The sequence below is a fragment of the Hemiscyllium ocellatum genome, chromosome 2 (genome assembly GCF_020745735.1).
Source record: "Hemiscyllium ocellatum isolate sHemOce1 chromosome 2, sHemOce1.pat.X.cur, whole genome shotgun sequence".
Classification (NCBI taxonomy): Eukaryota; Metazoa; Chordata; class Chondrichthyes; order Orectolobiformes; family Hemiscylliidae; genus Hemiscyllium; species Hemiscyllium ocellatum.
This window is the reverse complement of record NC_083402.1, coordinates 11,717,435-11,737,872: the sequence shown is the minus strand read 5'-3', so window position 1 is coordinate 11,737,872 and position 20,438 is coordinate 11,717,435. Positions and strand designations below refer to the sequence as shown.

The 20,438-nt window shown below is 44.7% G+C and overlaps 1 protein-coding gene across 2 annotated transcripts in view; it reads left to right on the top strand.

Annotated features, from left to right (window-relative positions):
• Positions 1-20,438, top strand: part of mfsd10 (major facilitator superfamily domain containing 10) — a 61,492-nt gene that overhangs the window by 18,554 nt on the left and 22,500 nt on the right. For both annotated transcript variants that reach the window (XM_060834641.1, XM_060834632.1), the window contains exons 3-6: positions 9,064-9,160; positions 9,518-9,621; positions 11,570-11,728; positions 12,543-12,731. In XM_060834641.1, the coding sequence (XP_060690624.1) occupies positions 9,064-9,160; positions 9,518-9,621; positions 11,570-11,728; positions 12,543-12,731 (549 nt within the window). The remainder of the gene's footprint in view (positions 1-9,063; positions 9,161-9,517; positions 9,622-11,569; positions 11,729-12,542; positions 12,732-20,438) is intronic.

Sequence of the window (20,438 nt, the reverse complement as noted above, 5' to 3'; positions counted from 1 at the left end):
GTGTGGAAACAGGCCCTTCGGCCCAACAAGTCCACACCGACCCGCCGAAGCGCAACCCACCCATACCCCTACATTTACCCCTTACCTAACACTATGGGCAATTTAGCTTGGCCAATTCACCTGACCCGCACATCTTTGTGACTGTGGGAGGAAACCGGAGCACCCGGAGGAAACCCACGCAGACACGGGGAGAACGTGCAAACTCCACACAGTCAGTCGCCTGAGTCGGGAATTGAACCCGGGTCTACAGGTGCTGTGAGGCAGCAGTGCTAACCACTGTGCCACCGTATTGTTGCTGGAGACTTGAGTATTGTCCATTTGTAACAACTCCAAACATCATCCTGCTTGAAACTTTTCAGTGGACCCAGTGGGACATCACCTTTCTTAGAACCTGGGGTGAGGTGGTGGCTAGTGACCCAGAACCCAAGGCTAATATCTGGGGAAATATGTTCGAATCCCACTTTGATGATTTAATTCCAGGCCTTTTTTTTTACTGAAATTCAAAGCTAACTTAATAGTGAGCACGTAGTCATTGTTGTTAAAAAAGCCCATCTGTTTCACTAATGCCCTTTCAGAACATACATCTACCATCCTTAACAGGGTTGGCCTGCTTATGTCTCCAGACCCACAGACTCTTAACTGTCGTGTGGCCAATTAATGTGACCGAACAAGTGATACCCACGTTCTGTGAATGAATTTTTTAAAAAAATGCTTTGATAATCTGCGTGTCTGCCTCTGTGATTAGGCAGAGAATCCAGGAGATTCACTAAAACTATTCGTTGATAGTTTACTCTGTTCACCATTGAGAAATCTGAGGTCAGCTGTGCCCTCTGAACTGACACCTGAAGTCCGACTCTAGAGGTTGCGCTCAAACATCAAATAAGTCTCCAGTGTGACCATGAGGGAGTGCTGCATTGTCAGAGCTGCCGTCTTGCAGATGAGATGTTCAATCAAGGTCTCACATACTTTTGGATGTAGAGTTGCTCACTGAGCTGGAAGGTTCATTTCAAGATGTTTTGTCACTCTATTAGGTATCATCTTCAGTGAGCTAGAGGCGAAGCACTGCTGATAATTCCTGCTTTCTGTTTATATGTTTGGGTTTTTTTGGGTTGGTGATGTTATTTCCTGTGGTGAAGTCACTTCCTGTTCCTTTTCTCAGGGGTGGTAGATGGGATCTAACTCAATGTGTTTGTTGATAGAGTTCCGGTTAGAACCCAAACATATAAATAGAAAGCAGGAATTATCAGCCTGAGGCCCACTGAAGATGCTACCTAGTAGGGTGACGCAACGTCTGGAAATGAACCTTCCAGCTCAGCGAGCAAACTTGCATCCAAAACCTCAACCTGAGCTACAAATCTTCTCAAAGTCTTACACACTTGTTCAGGCGGCTGTAAATAATTCCATGGCACTCTTTTGAGGAAGGTGAATTCTCCCCAGTGTCCTGGGTAATACTTATCCCTTAATCAAAATGACTGAAATCAGATTACAGAGGAACCTCAATTATGTGAAGGACATGGGCGGGTCGTATTTCATTCGGTTAATCGAATTCCGGATAACCGAATGCCGGATAACATGGTTTAGCTGAGCATTGTGACCTTGTGATCTTGCTGGATAATCAGATATTCGGATAATTGAATGCTGTTTAATCGAGGTTCCTCTGTATCTGGGTCATTGTTACATCGTTAGCTAACTGCATTCATAAATGAAAAAAAATGAATACAAATGGGATACTAACACCAGCATATATCGGTCAGGATATTTACAATGGCTGCCCACCTACCCATAATCCTTTGCATGAAGAACCTGCAGCATTTTGAGAAATCGGGGAGGTATATTTGTTTATAGTAACAGTCATTGTTAGAGGAATAGATTTTCCACAGCACGGGATAGACCCTTTGGCCCATTGTGTCCATTCTGACCACCAAGCATCTATCTATCCGAATTCCATTTCCCAACATATGGCCCATTGACTTGAATGCTATGACATTTTAAAGGCTCATCTAAATTGGAAATGAGTTCCAGATATCCACTGCTCTTTGAGTGAAAATATTATTCCTTAGGTCCCTTCTGAACCTCCTACTTCTTATCTTTTGTGCCCTGGTCTTTGACTCTTCCACTCAATCGGAAAGTATCTTCCTGTCTATCCTTTATAACTTTAAAGTTAAAAATGTTCCCTAATGAAGAAGCAGCTCTCCAAAAGCTAGTGATTCCAAATAAACCTGCTGGACTATAACCTGCTCTTGTGTGATCTTTAATTTTGTCCATCCCAGTCCAACACTGGCACCTCCAAGTCATGACTTTATAACTTTGGACACCTCAATCAGGTTCCTGCCCATTGCTAATGCTGTACGACATGAGCCTTCGCCCACACTCAAAAGTAATATCCCCACTGTGTTGGGATTCTTTGTTCCTCAAGCTGACTCACACCAGTCAACTCTGGCATCTGCTCGATTAAGAGCTTCTTTAAATATATAAAAAGGGAAAGAGAGAGACAGAGAGGTCAAAGTGAATACAGGCCTCTTAGAAAATGAATGTGGGGCGACAGTTTTGAGGAACAAGGAAGCGTTACATAGATATTTTGCATCAGTCTTTATGGTGGATGATACTTTGAATATCCTTTTAATATGAAAGAATTAGGGGAGGAATTAAATACCACCATAACTACAGAAGTAGTGTTAGGCAAACTAATGGAACTAAAGGCAGATAGGTCCTCTGGCCCTAATGGCTTGCATTCTAAAAGAGCTACCTCAAAGAGGTAGCTTCACAGATAGTGGACGCATTGGTTGTAATTTTCCAAATGTCCCTGGATTCTGCAGGAGTTCCAGATGTTTGGAAAAATACCAATGTAACACCCCTCTTCGAAAAGGGAGGGTGGCAAAAAGCAGGTGATGAGCCTTGCGTGAGGGATCTGTTGTTGGAAAAATATTGAAACCAATTATTAAGGAAGTAATAGCAGAACTTTCAGAAAATCTTAATCTAATCAAGCTGGGTCAGTATGACTTCATGAGAAGGAAATCTTGTCTGATTAATTTGTTAATTTTTGAGGAAGTCTCAACCAGAGTAGATAGAGAGGAACCCATAGATGTGTTGTATTTGGGCGTGCAGAAGGTGTTCGATAAAGTATCTCAAAAAAAGGCTTAAGTCATAAAATAGGAGCCCATGGTTTTGGAGGTTATATATTGGTGTGGACAGAGAATTAGCTAATGGGGACAAAATGGGGATAAGGGGAACTTTCAGTTCAGCGATCTGTAGTCAGTTGGGTTCTACATGGACCACAACTGTTTACAATTTATATTAATGACTTGGAAGATGGGAGCAATTTACTGTAGACTGATGTGTAGATAACACAAAAATAGGTGGAGAAGCAATTTGCATGAGGGATACAAGCAGTTTAAAGTGAGATTGTTGAAGTAAGTGGGAAAATGATGGCAAATGGAACATGATGAGGTATAATTTGTTCATTTGGATGGGAGAACAAAAGTACAGAAAACTTGCAGAAAGCTGCAACACAGAGAGACTGGGGATGGGATGGGGGGTGGGGGAGCACAGAATGGAAAGCCAGCACACACCCTGGTATCGCAGGTAATCAGGAAGGTAAATGGAATGCTGGCCCTTATCTCAAGGAGTTTGGGTATAGGAGACGTCAAGTCTTACTGCAACTGTACAAGGTGCTGGTGAGACCACATCTGGAGTACTGTGAGCGGTTTTGGTCCCCTTGTTCAAAGAAGGATATCAATTCAGTGGCGGCAGCAGCTCCGAGAAGGTTCACTAGAATGGTCCCTGGTATGAAGGGGTTGTCTTATGGACAAAGGTGAAACAAGGACTCGATTCACTGCAGTTTAGAGGAGTGAGGTGATCTCATTGAAACATATAGGAATCTACATTCCATGAATGGATTAAAAAAAAGTTGTTAAGGGGCTTGACTGGGAACATGCTGAGAGGGGAGAGTCTAGGACCAAAGGGCATCGTCTTACAATAAAGGGATGTCAGTTTAAGACTGAGATAAGGAGGAATCCTTCTCCCAGAGTGTGGAGAGTCTTTGTAAGTCCTCAGTACAGAGAGCTGTGGGGGCTGAGTATGTGTATGTTTAAGACTGTGACAGATCAATCGTTGATCAGTCAGGAAATCAAGAGTTGCAGAAAAACCGCAGGAGAGTGGATGTGAGGAATGCTGATTGGTCATAATCCTATTAAATGGCAGAGCAGGGTCAAGGGGCTAACTGACCTACTCCTGTACCTCCTTCCATTGGTCTTCTGGTCTAAGACAGTACACCTCAGGCCCTTATCTTCCTGTCATTTTAAAAACCTCTTTAAATACATTCTCCTTGAGCTATGCCTTTAAGTCTTCCAGTCATTTTCTCTCTTTTCACATCCTGCTTGGCTACATTGCTGTACCCCTCCTTAAACTATAAAAAGCTTTTAGGACGTCTTCCTGCAAGTGACAGACGCTGCAGAAATGCAAGTTATTCTTGTTTTTGATAATTTCTCTGTGTGGAGAAATATTTCCTGGCGACTATTCCTGACCCTGCCTCGAATAAAGGCTCTGTTGACTCATTATGAAAGAAAGGAGGAACGAGTAACAACCAAAGCTTTGTTCTGGATTTGTTATCTCTGCTCTGTTACTTATCTCTCACTCCCCTTTTTTATTGTATAACGTTTTTTTTTAAAAGTGAAAAGCCACAGATTGCCTGCTGAGGGCAGTGAGGGGTAACATTTCTTCCAAATGGTGTCAGGATTGTAACAGAAGATAAAACTTCTCAATGAAGGAGAGGAGACACATCAGCTAGAACTGATGGTGCATATTTGCACAGAGTAAGATCCTACAATCAGGGGAAATGATGGTGTAATGGTGTTGTTACTGGACTAGTAATCCAGAGACCCAGGCTCATAGTCTGGAGACCTGAGTTCAAATCTTATCATTTGAATTCCATCAATTATTATTACATTGCATGTAACAGTGACCATTATTACAATTGATAATAGTTGTTGAATTCCTTTCTTATTCATTAATTTAGGGAAGGAAATCTGCCACCCTCACTTGGTCTGGCCTACATGGAGTTGACTCCATGTAGGAATTAAGGGCTACGGGGAGAATGCTGATAAGTGGAGTTGAAATGCCCATCAGCCATGATTGAATGGTGGAGTGGACTCGATGGGCTGAATGGCCTTACTTCCACTCCTATGTCTTATGGTCTTATGGACTCTCAACTTTACAAACACATGACTTTGGAGCAGGAGTAGGTCAATTAGCCCCACGGTTCTAATCCTCCGTTCAATAAGATCACATCTCATCAAATTACTCCACATTCTGGTCCACCCCCAATAACCTTTCACCTCCTTGCTTATCAAAAGTCTTCTACATTAAAAACATTCAAAGAAACTGCTTCTCCCACCTTTTGAGTTCCAAAGTCAGAGGATTTTCTGTGAGAAGAATTTCTCCTCACCTCTGAGTTACCTCATTTTTAAAATGAATCCTTTTTTGTGGCTTCTCCCACAAAACTGTAAATAGGTGAGGCTTCAGCACTGTCCCTGTGGCACATCATTCAATACTCCTTGCCAACAAGAAAATTACCTAATTATTTCTACTCTCTACTTCCTCTTAGCCAGCCAATCTTCTATCCACACCAATATTTTATCTCCTACACCAATTGTTTTTCTACAACAGTGGCACCTTCAGGAAATCTAAGTATAATAAATCCACTGGTTCACTTTATCCACATTCAAATAACACTGATAACTTGGTTAAACATAATTTCCCTTTCACAGAACCATGTCAACTCTGCCTGATTACCTCAGTGTCCTGCTACAACATATTTAATATTGACTTCTTCTTTCTTTAGGACAGATGTTATGCTAACTATCTGTAGTTTCCTGCTGTTTGTGATCCTCTCTATTTGAATAAAAGGGTTACATTCACTATTTTGCCCATTTGCAAATCTAAAATTAAAATCAATGCATCAGCTATCTCAGAAGCCATTGTTGAAATTCATCAGGACCCAGACACATGTCAGCCCAAAGCTCTAACAACTCTCTCACTGCCCTGGTGTTTGTAATTTTCTTGAGTTTCTCCCTCCTTCTGGCGATTTCTTGCATCCTCCATGGTGACAACTTATGCAAATAATCTGTTCAATTCATTTGCCATCTTGCTATTTTCGATTATTAATTCTACAGATTCACTTTCTATAGAATGTTTGTTAATTATTTTTAATTATCTTTAGAAACTCTATCTGTTTAATGTTTTTAGTTAGCTTTCTCTTGTACTCTAATTTTTTTCTCCTTTTAATCTTTTAGTCATTCTTTACTGTTTTTATGGTCTGTCACTCTTCTGCCACCAATATTTGCACAATTATGTGACTTTTTTCTTCAGGTTTCTTTTAGTTAACCACATGGAGTATCTTTCCTGTGGCGTTTTCTTTCTTGTTACAGCTGGATGAGTTTTTGTTTTGAAATGTAGTCCCTTTTGCAATGTAAGGAGTAAGACAGACTATTTGTTCACAGCTAGATTCCACAAAAATGGTTCAAACCAGGGCAGACTGCTTTAATAATTGAGTGATTAATAATGAACAGGGCCTCGGGGACAAACACTAATCTATCTTGGAAATCGCATTTTCGACCACCTTAGACTCAAATTAACTTCTCGTCTATAAACAAATCCTCCAAATGTGCAGCATTCCCTCAGTGGGTGATGGAGTCAAACCAGAAATTGGCTTTTATCCCATAACCTTCAGAAAGAGTTCAGTCAGTTAAGGAATCGAGATAGCACAGCTTGCCTTTAAAACCTAATTGAAGTCCTTTGGCCTATCCTGAATTCACAAAATATTACATATAGCCCTGCCAATGTCTGTGCAGTCCTTAGGAGTTTTGAGGCCTTCATGTTTGAGATTTTCTTCTGAGATTCCACTCCCCTCTCCTGCTGGCTGTTTTGACCTCGTATAAAAGCCTGGGAGTGTTATGGAAATCTTGCCAGAAAGCAGCTGAGTCATATTTATGACCAGCTGGGGGTGGGGACAGACTCTGGGGAGAGATGAGTAACCTGTGTTTCTTGCCAAGGAAAAGCTGGGAGGTGTACAGCAGCTCCACAGCTACTCTGCGTTCCTCTGTTTTGTACGATGACCTTTGTAAAAGAGCTGAGCTGAGACTTCCTGGTACTCGCACCATGTCTATTTGTTTGCGAGTGCGATGTTGATCAAATGGGGGGATGGCAATGCTGGGGAATGTATCTTATTTCAGACACCCACTTACAGCTCAGCCGCACAGATACAGCAAGGCAGTTACTGAGGAGGCTTCTTTTCCAGGACATTGAGGATATTCAGCCCCACAAGCCTTTTCTGTCCCATTTCTTTCTATTAAGGGAGATCTGTACACTGAGACAAGATTTACACATTTGATCTAGATCAACTGAAGGGGAGGCAATGGCCTATTGGTATTGTAGCTGGACTATTAATCCAGAGACCTGGATAATGTCCTGGGGTAAAAAGTGAGGTCTGCAGATGCTGGAGATCAGAGCTGAAAATGTGTTGCTGGAAAAGCGCAGCAGGTCAGGCAGCATCCAAGGAACAGGAAATTCGACGTTTCAGGCATAAGCTCTTCATCAGGACAGGCTTATGCCCGAAACGTCGAATTTCCTGTTCCTTGGATGCTGCCTGACCTGCTGCGCTTTTCCAGCAACACATTTTCAGCTCTGATGTCCTGGGGTCCCAGGTTTGAATCCCACCATAGCAAATGGTGAAATTTGAATTCAATTAAAGAAAGTCTGGAATTGAGAGTTTAATGATTAACCGTGGTTGTTGGAAAAACCCATCTGGTTCACTAATGTCCTTGAGGGGAGGAAATCTGCTGACCTTACCTGATCTGGCCTACTCATGACTCCAGACTCACAGCAATGTGGTTGACTGTTAAACTGCCCTCTGTACAATAAATGCTGACCTAGCCAGCAACAACCTCATCCCATGAATAAATAAAAAAAATCCTTATCTCGCACAAATCTATTAATTCCACATTGGAGGTTTCAATTGACTCCCCCCCCACCCCATAGCCAGAATGTTTGAGTTTCTTCGTGAAAAAAAATTCCTGACCTCCGTCTAACTCAAAAGTCCTCCTCATTCCAAAATCCCGTCACCTCGTGAAATACTTTGTCACGAAATACATATTCAGTCATTTTAACATTTTGAAGACTGAATTTAGATCACCCCTCACTCTTCAAAGTTTTGGGGAATATGACCCAAGTTGATGCAAAACCATAATTTAACTCTTTAATTCTGGGTGTAAATTTGGTAAAACTCTACATGTACCCCCTACAAGGCACACAATCTGTGCTGACAATCTGGTGGAGGGGGAGCACTTTTGAGACAAGGATTCCTTTGTAGTGTTCAGTGGAGAACAAGAGGACTAGCCCTGTTGTCCTGGTTCATATTCAACCTTTACGAACATCACTGATCTGGTCATTATCACATCACTGATTGTGGGATCTTGTGCATGCATTGACTACCATGTTACAATGGTGTCCAAACTTTCAGCACTGTGGGATGTGCTCAAGTTATGAAAGGCGACACATAAATGCATGTTCTTCCTTCATCTGTGGATAACCTTGCCAAGCCAGTGGCTCAGCTCAGAAGACATTGTTACTGCTAATGGTATGTATTACTCAGCAACCTCCTGTGGAGTTGCACAATGTGCTTTAAGATCAAATTCATTTTCCAACTTGGAAAGAGGGGCTGAGCTCAGACAGACAGGAGCACCCAAGCATAATTCAGTCACCATTCACATGGTATTTTTTATTTTTAAATTAATGCTTAGGTTTTTTACTATTCATTATTAAATGGAAAATAATGGAGATGCAAGACTGAGGTTTTCAGTGCCACCACTGAGTGGAAGGTGTAACTACAATGTGACATGTTTACGTGGGCAGTTTCCATTACTAATGTGGGCATAGGGAACAAGCCTTCAGAAACAAGGGACAAAAGTATGTCTTGCAACTTTTTTAATACAAAGTGCAATGCTGACTTAAGATTTTGAACAGATTATTCCTCATTCTACTCTGACTCTCTGTTCCTTTTATCAACAGGATGGTATTTATCAATCCTTGCAGCATTCTGTGGTCTGGTTTGCTGATATGATCGGGGTTCCCAGTGTAAGAAAATATAACAGCGTCCTCTTTGGGGGTGAGAATATTTTACTCGGTTAAAGGAAGCTATGTTGTTTAATGAGTTATTGCGTTGTAAACATGAATGTAGTGTAGCATAATGTTTGTACTTCACAGTGTGTATTCTGCTGTAACAGTTGTATATCACAATCCTGCAGGGAGTAATTTACTAAATGGAGATTCACTTGACCTGAAATATGTTTGAGGCATTGATATAGGATTGTTGTCATTAAAGCAGGTTGAAAAATTTGTTGCTGGAAAAGCGCAGCAGGTCAGGCAGCATCCAAGGAGCAGGAGAATCGACGTTTCGGGCATAAGCCCTTCTTCAGGTTGACTCACTGCTCATTGCTTTCCCTTTCTGTCTGTATCAATCCAGGGCTCATTGGATCCATGTTCTCTGTGCTGCAGTTCCTTGTGTCCCCTGTGACTGGTGCTGCCTCTGATCATTTTGGCCGAAGACCGTTGATGATGCTGACCACGGTAGGTAGAGTCTGTGACATCGGAATCGAGCACCCTGCTGGAGAAGAACTTGGTGTTTATAGACTGGAACTCTGGTCTCCTGCTGATCTGGGCTGTTGTGATATGGGAGGCTGGGGCAGCTCATTAGACAAGAACACCCTTTGAATGTCAGCTTAGTGTTCAGAGTGTGGAACTCTCACCTCCATTCAGTGGAACTGTTTGGAACAAGATGATTTCCTGTGTGAAATGTGGCAATGGCAAGGGTGGCATTTGTTCTAGTTGTCCGATTGGTTCTCTAGACCATTTCAGAGTCAACCACATGACAGTGGGCCTGGAGTCACGTGTAGGCCAGACCGGGTAAGGAAGGCAGATTTCCTTTCCTGAACAACATTAGTGGACCAGACTTGCACAGCAGTTGACAATACCTGGTCACATTAGGTCAGCTTTGTTAATTGAATTCCAGATTTCCTCAGCTGCCCGGCTGGGTTTCGATCCCATGTCCTGGGAATGTTAAGCTGGGTCTCTGGGTTACTACTCCAGTGGCATTGCCACTATGTCACCACCTGCCCAGATGCGAACCCCTACCTTTCTGGTTCAGAGTTGAGATTGCTATCATGGAATCAAGGTTCACTCCAAAGCATGTTCCTTATATTTTTCTACTTATCACTTTGATTTATCCAGACTAGAACCCCTTGCCATCGTCTCAGGAGACAGAAAGGGAGGTCACCTTTCCCCAGTTTAACAGCATTGATTGTAAAGTGCTTTATTTTTATTCATTCATGGGATCTTGGCATCATTGGATGGGCCAGCATTCCTAACTGCCCCTTGGGAAAGTGGGGGTGAGCTGCCATCTTGAACTTCTGCAGTCCACCTGCTGTGGGTTGACCCGCTATGCCATGAGGGAGGGAATTCCCAGGATTTTGACCCAATGATACTGAAGAACATATTTCCAAGTCAGGGATGGTGAGTGGCTTGGAGGGGAACTTGCAGGTGGTGGTGTTCCCATGTACCTGCTGCCCTTGCCCTTCTAGATGGTCGTGTTTAGAAAGTGGTTTCTAAGGAGACTTGGTGCATTTTCCAAGTGGCACAGACTGCTGCGGAGGGTCATTGCTGGAGAGAATGAATGTTTAAGGTTACCTTTACTCTAGGTTAGTTCACTTAATGTCCTTTATGGGGCTGCGACCCACTTTTATTTCACTTTTGATTCTGGAGAGACTGACATTTGTTACCTGCCCATGGTTACCGTAAGAAAGGGATTGGTATGGCAGTGTCCTTGGCGCCACTACGGTTCGACTGAATCACAGGAGCTTAGGCTCCGGTTTTACAGCAGTGAAAGAAGCCATTCAGCCCATCTGGCTGTTTGAAAGAGTAGAATCCCTACAGTGTGGAAAGAGGCCCTTCAGCCCAGCAAGTCCTCACTGACCTTCTGAAGACTAACCCACCCAGACCTGTTCTCCTACCCTATTACTCTACATTTACCACTGACTAATGGACTTCACCTGCACATTACTGAATATGATGGGCACTTTAGGTTAGCCAATTTACCTAAGCTGCACATTTTTGGACTGTAGGAGGAAACCGGAGCACCCGGAGGAAACCTCTGCAGACACGGGGAGAATGTGCAAACTCCACTCAGATAGTCGCCCAAGTCTGGAACCAAACGCTGGTCCCTGGTGCTGTGAGGCAGCAGTGCTAACCACTGAGTCACCATGCCGTCCAAACTCACCTCACATGGTAAAAGAGTTCCTCACATGGACGATTCACCTCCAATAATCCCCTAACATAGTGTTGATCCAGTAATGATGAAGGGCTGGAGGATTGTACCAAGTGGGTGACCTGTGGGGGTGGCTGAAGTTGGTGTGATTTCCCCATGTGTTTGCACAGAAGCAGAGGTTACCGAGTGGCCAACAAAAGAAATTGGGAATTTCTTTTCTCTAACGGTTCTGCTTTTGTGTTTCCCACTTGCCAGGTCGGGCTGATTGCTTCCTACGCTCTATGGGCTTTCTCCCAGAACTTTGGGATTTTTCTCCTGTCTAGAATTGTTGGAGGGATTAGTAAAGGGAATGTCAGCCTGTCAACCGCCATCATTGCAGATCTCCCATCTCCACGGGCCCGCAGCAAGGGCATGGTAAGAGCTAATTTAGAAATAAGTTTCAACATGTGCATTGTTAAAAAGAGACATAAGGTCGACACTTTTCATCTGGTACTCTTCTGGAATAGAATGTAAGAAAACCAAATTCTGAAATGTATGAGCTATTTATACAGCAAGAGACAAGGGTGTTGATTGGTTGGCATGGTGATGCAACATTCATTGACAATCTAACAACTGATTAAATTCATCCATATCCTCTCCTCATGCTGTATAAATTGTTGTTTCCTTGCTAAAATTGTTTTCTTGATTTCAGTCCTGAGGAATGTGTGATGATAAACTTCACTGGCTGGGCCATCATTTATTGCCCATCCTTAGTTGCCCCTTGAGAAGGTGCTGGTGAGGTGTTTCCTTGAATAGAGGCAGTCTGTGTGCTGTAGGTAGACCCACAATGCCCTTAGGGAATTCCAGGATTTTGATCCAAACCACAGATTTGCTAATGTGATGTTGTTTGATTAATTTTTCCAGGGGTCTGGAAATGATATAAGAAAATAACGAAATAGGCCATTCAACCCCTCAAGGTGATCTGAATCAGGATCTTTGTCTTCCATCTGTGAGAAGAATTGGGGCCTCTGTTTAAATTTTCACTGACAGAACATCTGACAGTATAGCACTCCCTTAGTCCTGTTGTGAACTGTCAATCTTGATTTCACACTGCAGAGTGGAATTGAACTTACAACACTCGCACTCAGAGGCCTGAATGCCATTAACGAGCTACACATTGGCTGCACAACGAATTGTCTGGCCTAATCTCTGGTAGTTACTGTTTCTGCCCTTCTCTCCCATTCTGCAGGCAATGATTGGTGTCGCGTTTTCACTTGGTTTCACGATTGGGCCTATGATTGGAGCATACTTTGCGTCGAGCACTGGAAAGGATGGCAGCTTCTTTTTGCAGACAGCACAGCTTGCCTTGGTATTTGCGGTGTCAGACCTGATCTTCATCTTCCTCTTCCTCCCAGAGACCCTCCCCAGACAGAAGCGGGTAAGGGAGAAGCTCGTCTTTCCTCTGCTTGGCCTTTGGCTACCAGCTCAGGGCGAGTGTGTGGGAGAGAGTGAGGGAATGTGGATCATGGCATAAACTGAGGGTGATGCACACATGTGAGAATGTGTACGTGTACACATGTGTGTCTGTCTTTTTGTGTGTGTCTGAGCATGTGTGTGTGTCTGTGAATTGTGTGTGTTTTTTTCTGAGTAGGTGTATATGTTTCTGAGCACATATATGCCTGTGTACTGGTGTGTATGTGTGTTTCTGAGTGTGTGTATGTGTTTCTGAGTATGTATGTGTCTGTGTATTGGTGTGTATGTGTGTTTCTGAACGTGTATGTGTCTGTGTATTGGTGTGTATATGTGTTTCTGAGTGTGTGTGTGTGTGTGCCTATGCCTATGTATTGGTTGTGTGTGTCTGTATTGGTGCGTGTGCGTGTGTGCGTATATCAGTGTGTGTATGGGAGGGGTTGGGGGTTATCGGCGGTGGCAATATGGATGTGGGTGTTTGAATGGAAAGTTTTGGTCAAGTCAGCCACCTCGCGCTCTGAGTCCTGTGTGTATTTCCAATGGCATTTCTCGCAGAGCTAGCTCTGACTCAGTGTGTGGCATCTTCACCTCAGGATCAGGAGGCTGTGAATTCAAGTCACCTCTTTAGAGAATCGAGCACAAAATCCAGACAGACACAGGAGTGCTGCACTATCAGAGGTGCCCTCTAATAAATCAGGTGTTAAAATGAAGCCCAGTCCGCCACACAAAAGATCCCATGGTCTGACTTGGAAGAAGAGTGGGTGAGTTCTTCATGGCGTGTCAGCCAACCCTCCCCCCTCAACCAACATCACAGTGATCAGAAAGGGTGGGGTTTTCATACAATCTGGTTTGTTGTTTTACAACAGCAGCTACGCTCCAGAAAGTGTTCATTAGCTGTAAAGTGCTTTGAGATCACGCAGAGTGCAAAGTAACCCCAGCTCCTTTTCCTGATTGTCGTATAGGGAGAATTGGAAGAATATGTGCAGCTTAGGAAAGCTGGCTGCGATCTCTCATCAACTTGTTAAACATTCCTGTACAATGCAAACAATTATTGCTCCATCCTCCATCAGATGTGTTACAGTTAGTTACCGAAGCCCTTATTCCACCATGATTTCAGCAGTATCGCAGTGACCCACTGTAACATGAATCTCCACAATGCAGTGTTTGAAAGCATTGCAATGTTTGCCAGTCTTCAGCAGCGTCGCATTCTGCCTGCGGGCATTCAGGGTTCCATTGACTGTTCACATTAACAAACTGTTTCACCCTGACTGTGTCTCAAACCTGGGACCTTCTTCAGTTTTTCCTCAGTGAGCTTTGTTCTGGAGCGGCTTACCCATCATCTGAAGTTGATTTGCACACAGTAGTTACTGACAACTTCCAAATGTTCTGAATCCCGCTCTCACAAGGCAGGAAATTCCCAAATTTCACAATAGTATCCCAACGTGGAGCCATAACCAACCTTCCTGTATTTGTTGCTGGATCAAGGCCCTAGAACTCATTTCCCAACAACCCTGTGGAAGAACCTTCTGGATACAGCTCCTCAGCAGTTTGAGAAAGCAGCTCACTTTTTATTCACTTGCCGGACCTGGGCGTCACTGGCAGGGTCAGCACTTATTGACCACCGTTAGTTGACGTTGAGGAGGAGGTGGTGGGCTCCTTCTTGAACCGCTGCAGTCCTTGTGCTGAAAGTAGACCCACAATGCCTTTAGGAAGGGAATTCCAGTATTTCGACTCAGGAGGTGAATTACTCACTGCAGTATTCCTAGCCTCTGACCTTCTCTTGTAGCCGTTGTGTTGATGTGGTAAGTCCAGTTGAGTTTCTGATCAATGATAGCATCCAGGATAGTAGGATTCACCGATGGTAACACTGTTGAATATCAAGTGGTTAGATGGTCTCTGACTGGTGTTGGTCATTGCCTGGCTTTGTGAAGCACAAATGTTACTTGCCACTTGTCAGCTCAAGCCTGGATACTGTCCAAGACTTGATGCATTTCACCATGGACTGCTTGAGTATCTGAAGAGTTGTAGATGTTATTGAACATTGTGCAATCATTGGCGAACATCCCCATGTCTGACCTTATGGTGGAGGGAAGGTCATTGATGAAACAACTGAAGATGGTTGGGCATAGGACACTATCCTGAGGAACTTTTGCAGACATGTCCTGTATCTGAGACGAATGATCTCCAATAACTACAGCCATCTTATAGAACATAGAACATAGAAAAATACAGCGCAGTACAGGCCCTTCGGCCCTCGATGTTGTGCCGACCAAAGTCTACCTAACCTACACTAGCTCAATAACCTCCATATGCTTATCCAATGCCCACTTAAATGACCATAAAGAGGGAGAGTTCACCACTGCTACTGGCAGGGCATTCCATGAACTCACAACCCGCTGAGTAAAGAATCTACCCCTAACATCTGTCCTATACCTACCACCCCTTAATTTAAAGCTGTGTCCCCTAGTAACAGCTGACTCCATTAGTGGAAAAAGGTTCTCACTGTCAACCCTATCTAAACCCCTAATCATCTTGTACACCTCTATCAAATCTCCCCTAAACCTTCTTTTCTCCAATGAGAACAGGCCCAAGTGCCTCAGCCTTTCCTCATACAATCTTTCTACCATGCCAGGCAACATCCTGGTAAGCCTCCTCTGCACTCGTTCCAATGCCTCCACATCCTTCCTATAGTATGGCGACCAAAACTGCACACAATACTCCAGATGAGGCCGCACCAGAATCTTATACAACTGCAACATGACCTCAGGACTCTGGAACTCAATTCCTCTACCAATAAAGCCCAGTACGCCATATGCCTTCTTCACAGCACTATTTACCTGGGTGGCAACTTTCAGAGATCTGTGTACATGGACACCAAGATCCCTCTGCTCATCCACACTACCAAGTAGCCTACCATTAGCCCAGTAATCCATCTTCTTGTTACTCCTACCAAAGTGAATGACTTCACACTTAGCTACATTGAACTCCATTTGCCACCTCTCTGCCCATCTCTGCAACTTATCTATATCCCGCTGTAACCTGCCACATCCTTCTTCGCTATCCACAACTCCACCGACTTTCGTGTCATCCGCAAACTTGCTCACCCAGCTTTCAAGCCCCTCCTCTAGATCATTTATAAAGATGACAAACAGCAATGGTCCCAAAACAGATCCTTGTGGAACACCGCTAGTAACTGCACTCCAAGATGAACCTATTCCATCAACTACTACCCTCTGTCTCCTTCCAGCCAGCCAATTCCTAATCCAAACCTCTAATGCACCCTCAATGCCATACCTCCGTAGTTTTTGCAGTAGCCTACCATGGGGTACCTTATCGAACGCCTTGCTAAAATCCATATACACCACATCTACCGCTTTACCCTCGTCCACCTCCTTAGTCACCTTCTCAAAGAATTCAATAAGGTTTGTGAGGCACGACCTGCCCTTCACAAAACCATGCTGACTATCCTTGATCACATTATTCCTATCCAGATGTTCATAAATCCTATCCCTTACAATTCTCTCTAAGACTTTGCCCACAACAGAAGTGAGACTCACTGGCCTATAGTTACTCGGGCTATCCCTACTCCCCTTCTTGAACAAGGGGACCACATTCGCTATCCTCCAGTCTTCTGGCACTATTCCTGTAGACAATGACGACATAAAAATCAAGGCCAATGGCTCTGCAATCTCCTCCCTAGCTTCCCAGAGGATCCTAGGATAAATGCCATCAGGCCCAGGGGACTTATCTATTTTCATCCTTTCCAGTATTCCCCAGACCTCTTCCCTACATACCTCAAGGCCATCCATTCTAATCACTTGTGACTCAATATTCACATCAGCAACAGTGTCCTGTTCCTGAGTGAATACTGACGAAAAGTATTGATTTAGTGTCTCTCCAATCTCCTCCGCCTCCACGCACAACTTCCCACTACTATCCTTGACTGGACCGATACCTACCCTAGTCATCCTTTTATTCCTGACATACCTATAGAAAGCCTTTGGGTTTTCCCTAATCCTACCAACTAAAGACTTTTCATGTCCCCTTCTCGCTGCTCTTAGCTCTCTCTTTAGATCCTTCCTGGCTACCTTATAACTCTCTATCGCCCCAACTGAACCTTCACGTCTCATCTTTACATAGGCCGCCCTCTTCCCTTTCACAAGGGATTCCAATTCCTTATTAAACCATGGCTCCCTCACAAGACCCTTAACTCCCTGCCTGACTGGTACATACTTATCAAGGACACCCAATAGCTGTTCCTTGAACAATCGCCACATATCATTTGTGTTCTTCCCTTGAAGCCTATTTTTCCAATCCACGCATCCTAAGTCATGCCTCATCGCATCATAATTTCCCTGCCCCCAGCTATAACTCTTGCCCTGCAGTGCACACTTATCCCTCTTCATCACTAAAGTAAAAGTCACCGAGTTGTGGTCACTGTCCCCGAAGTGCTCACCTACCTCCAAGTCTTAACACCTGGCCTGGTTCATTACCTAGAACCAAATCCAGTATAGCCTCACCTCTTGTTGGCCTGTCTACATATTGTGTCAGGAAACCCTCCTGAACACATTGGACAGACACCGACCCACCTAATGACCTCGAGCTATAGCTTTCCCAGTCTATATCTGGGAAGTTAAAGTCCCCCATAACAACCACCCTGCTACTTTCACTCTTCTCCTGAATCATCCTCGCAATACTTTCCTCTACTTCTCTCGGACTATTGGGAGGCCTGTAGAAAACTCCTAACAGGGTGACCTCACCTTTCCTATTTCTAACCTCAGCCCAAACTACCTCACATGGCAAGTCTTCCTCCATCGTCCTTTCCACCGCTGTAATACTATCCTTGACAAGCAATGCCACACCACCCCCTCTTTTACCCCCATCTCTGACTCTACTAAAACATTTAAACCCTGGAACCTGCAACAGCCATTCCTGTCCCTGTTCTACCCACGTCTCTGTAATGGCCACAACATCGAAGTCCCAGGTACCAACCCACGCTGCAAGTTCACCTACCTTATTTCTTATACTTCTGGCATTGAAGTATACACACTTCAAGCCACCTTCCTGTTTACAGGCACCCTCCTTCGAGATCGATGCCATGTTCCTAACCTCCCTACACCCAAGGTCCTGTACCCTAAAGCTACAGTCCAGGTTCCCATGCCCCTGCAGAGTTAGTTTAAACCCTCCCAAAGAGCACTAGCAAACCTCCCCCCAAGGATACTGGTGCCCCTCAGGTTCAGGTGTAGACCATCCTGTTTATAGAGGTCCCACCTTCCCCAGAAAGAACCCCAGTTGTCCAGAAACCGGAATCCCTCCCTCCTGCACCATCCCTGTAGCCATGCATTTAACTGTTCTCTCTCCCTATTCCTCGACTCTCTATCACGTGGCACAGGTAACAAACCAGAGACAACAACTCTGTTCGTTCTAGCTCTGAGCTTCCAACCTAGCTCCCTGAAAGCCTGCCTGACATCCTCACCCCTCTTCCTACCTATGTCGTTGGTGCCAACGTGGACCACGATCTGGGGCTGCTCCCCCTCCCCCTTAAGGACCCGGAAAACACGATCAGAGACATCACGTACTCTTGCACCTGGGAGGCAACATACCAATCGTGAGTCTCTGTCGCCCCCACAAAACCGCCTATCTGTGCCCCTCACTATTGAGTCTCCAAGAACTATCGCTCAACCTTTCTCCACCCTTCCCTTCTGAGCAACGGGGCCAGGCTCCGTGCCAGAGGCCTGAACCTCGTTGCTTACCCCTGGTAAGTCATCCCCCCCACAAGTATCCAAAACGGTATACTTGTTCTTGAGGGGAATGACCGCAGGGGGTCCCTGCACTGGCTACTTCCTCCCACTCCCCCTCACTGTCACCCATCTCTCTATAACTTTCGGAGTAACTACTTCCCTAAAGCTCTGATCTATGACCACCTCTGCCTCCCGAATGATCCGGAGTTCATCCAACTCCAGCTCCAGTTCCCTAACACGGTCTTGGAGGAGCTGGAGATGGGTGCACTTCTTGCAAGTGTAATCAGCAGGGACGCTAATGGCTTCCCTCACCTCATACATGTTGCAAGAGGAACATTGCACTGCCTTCGCTGCCATCCCTCTAAAAGATAAACTTTAAAAACTAGATCTAAAGAAACAAACAAGCAAAATGTAGCACTTACCTGCTTACCACAACGGGTCTTATTATTAGGTTAGAGGAGGGCGGGCGGGAGGCTCTACCCCTGTAGTGCCTCGGGTTCCTCACCTGCGCGCTTATATAAGAAAAAAAACCCTTCCCAGGTAACCTAGTGCGACACCAGCTTCCGGGTCCGCTAGGCGCTTAAAAAAACTTTAAATTTTAACTGTTAAAAAACACTAACTGGACTATACCCGCAACTTCAAAAAACACCACCAGACAGCCGTTACCTGCTCCTATGTGCCAGGCATGACTTCAATCTGTGGAGAGTTTGCCTCATTGATTCAGTTTTGTTCGGGTTCCTTGATGCCACACTTGGTCAAATGCGGCCTTGATGTCAAGGACTGTCACTCTCACCTCCCCTCTGGAATTCAGCTCTTTTGTCCATGTTTGAACCAAGGCTGTAATGAGATCAGGAGCTGGGTGGCTGTGGTGGAACACAAACTGGGCGTCGCTGAGCAGGTTATTGCTGAGCAGGTGCTGCTTGATAGCACTGTTGATGACACCTTCCATCACTTTACTGATGATGGATAGTAGATCGAGAGTAGGTGGTAATTGGTTGTGTTGGATGTGTCCTGCTGTTTCACATACAAGATATACCTGGGCAATTTTCCACGTTGTTGTGTAGATGCCAGTGTTTTAACTGTACTGGAACAGCTTGGCTAGGGGAGCAGCAGGTTCTGGAGCATGTCTTAAGCACTATGGTGGAATGTTGTCAGAGCCTGTAGCCTTTGTAGTATCCTGTGCCTCCAAACGTTTCTTGATATCACGTGGTGTGAACTGAGTTGGCTGAAGAGTTGTATCTGTAATGCTGTGGACCACTGGAGGAGGCCAAGGTGGATCATCCACTCAGCACTTCTGGCTGAAGATTGCTGCAAATGCTTCAGCCTTATTTTTTGCACTAATGTGTTGGGCTGTTCCATCATTGAGGATGGGGATATTTGAGGAGCCTGCTCCTCCAGTGAGTTACTTATTGTCCGCCACCATTCACAAATGGATGTGGCAGGACTGCAGAGCTTAGATCTGATCCATTGGTTGTGGGATTGCTTAGCTCTGTCTATCACTTACTATTTACGCCGTTTGGCACACAAGTAGTCCTGTTTGGTGGCTTCACCAGGTTGGCACCGCATCTTCAGGTATGCCTACTGCTGCTCCTGGCATGCCCTCCTGCCCTCTCCATTGAATCAGGGTTGATCCCCTGGCTTGATGGTAATGGTTGAGCGGGGAATATGCTGAGCATGAGATGACAGATTGTGCTGGAGTACAGTTCTGCTGCGTTAGATAACCCACAGCACCTCATGGATGCCCAGTCTTGTGTTGCTAGATCAGTTTGAAGCCTGACCCATTTAGCACGGTGATAGTGCCGCACAGCATGATGGAGGTTGTTCTCAATGTGAAAGTGGGACCTCTGTCCACAAGGACTGTGCATTGGCCACTCTTGCCGATACTGTCATGGACAAGTGCATCTGCAGATGGCAGATTGCTAAGGATGAGGTCA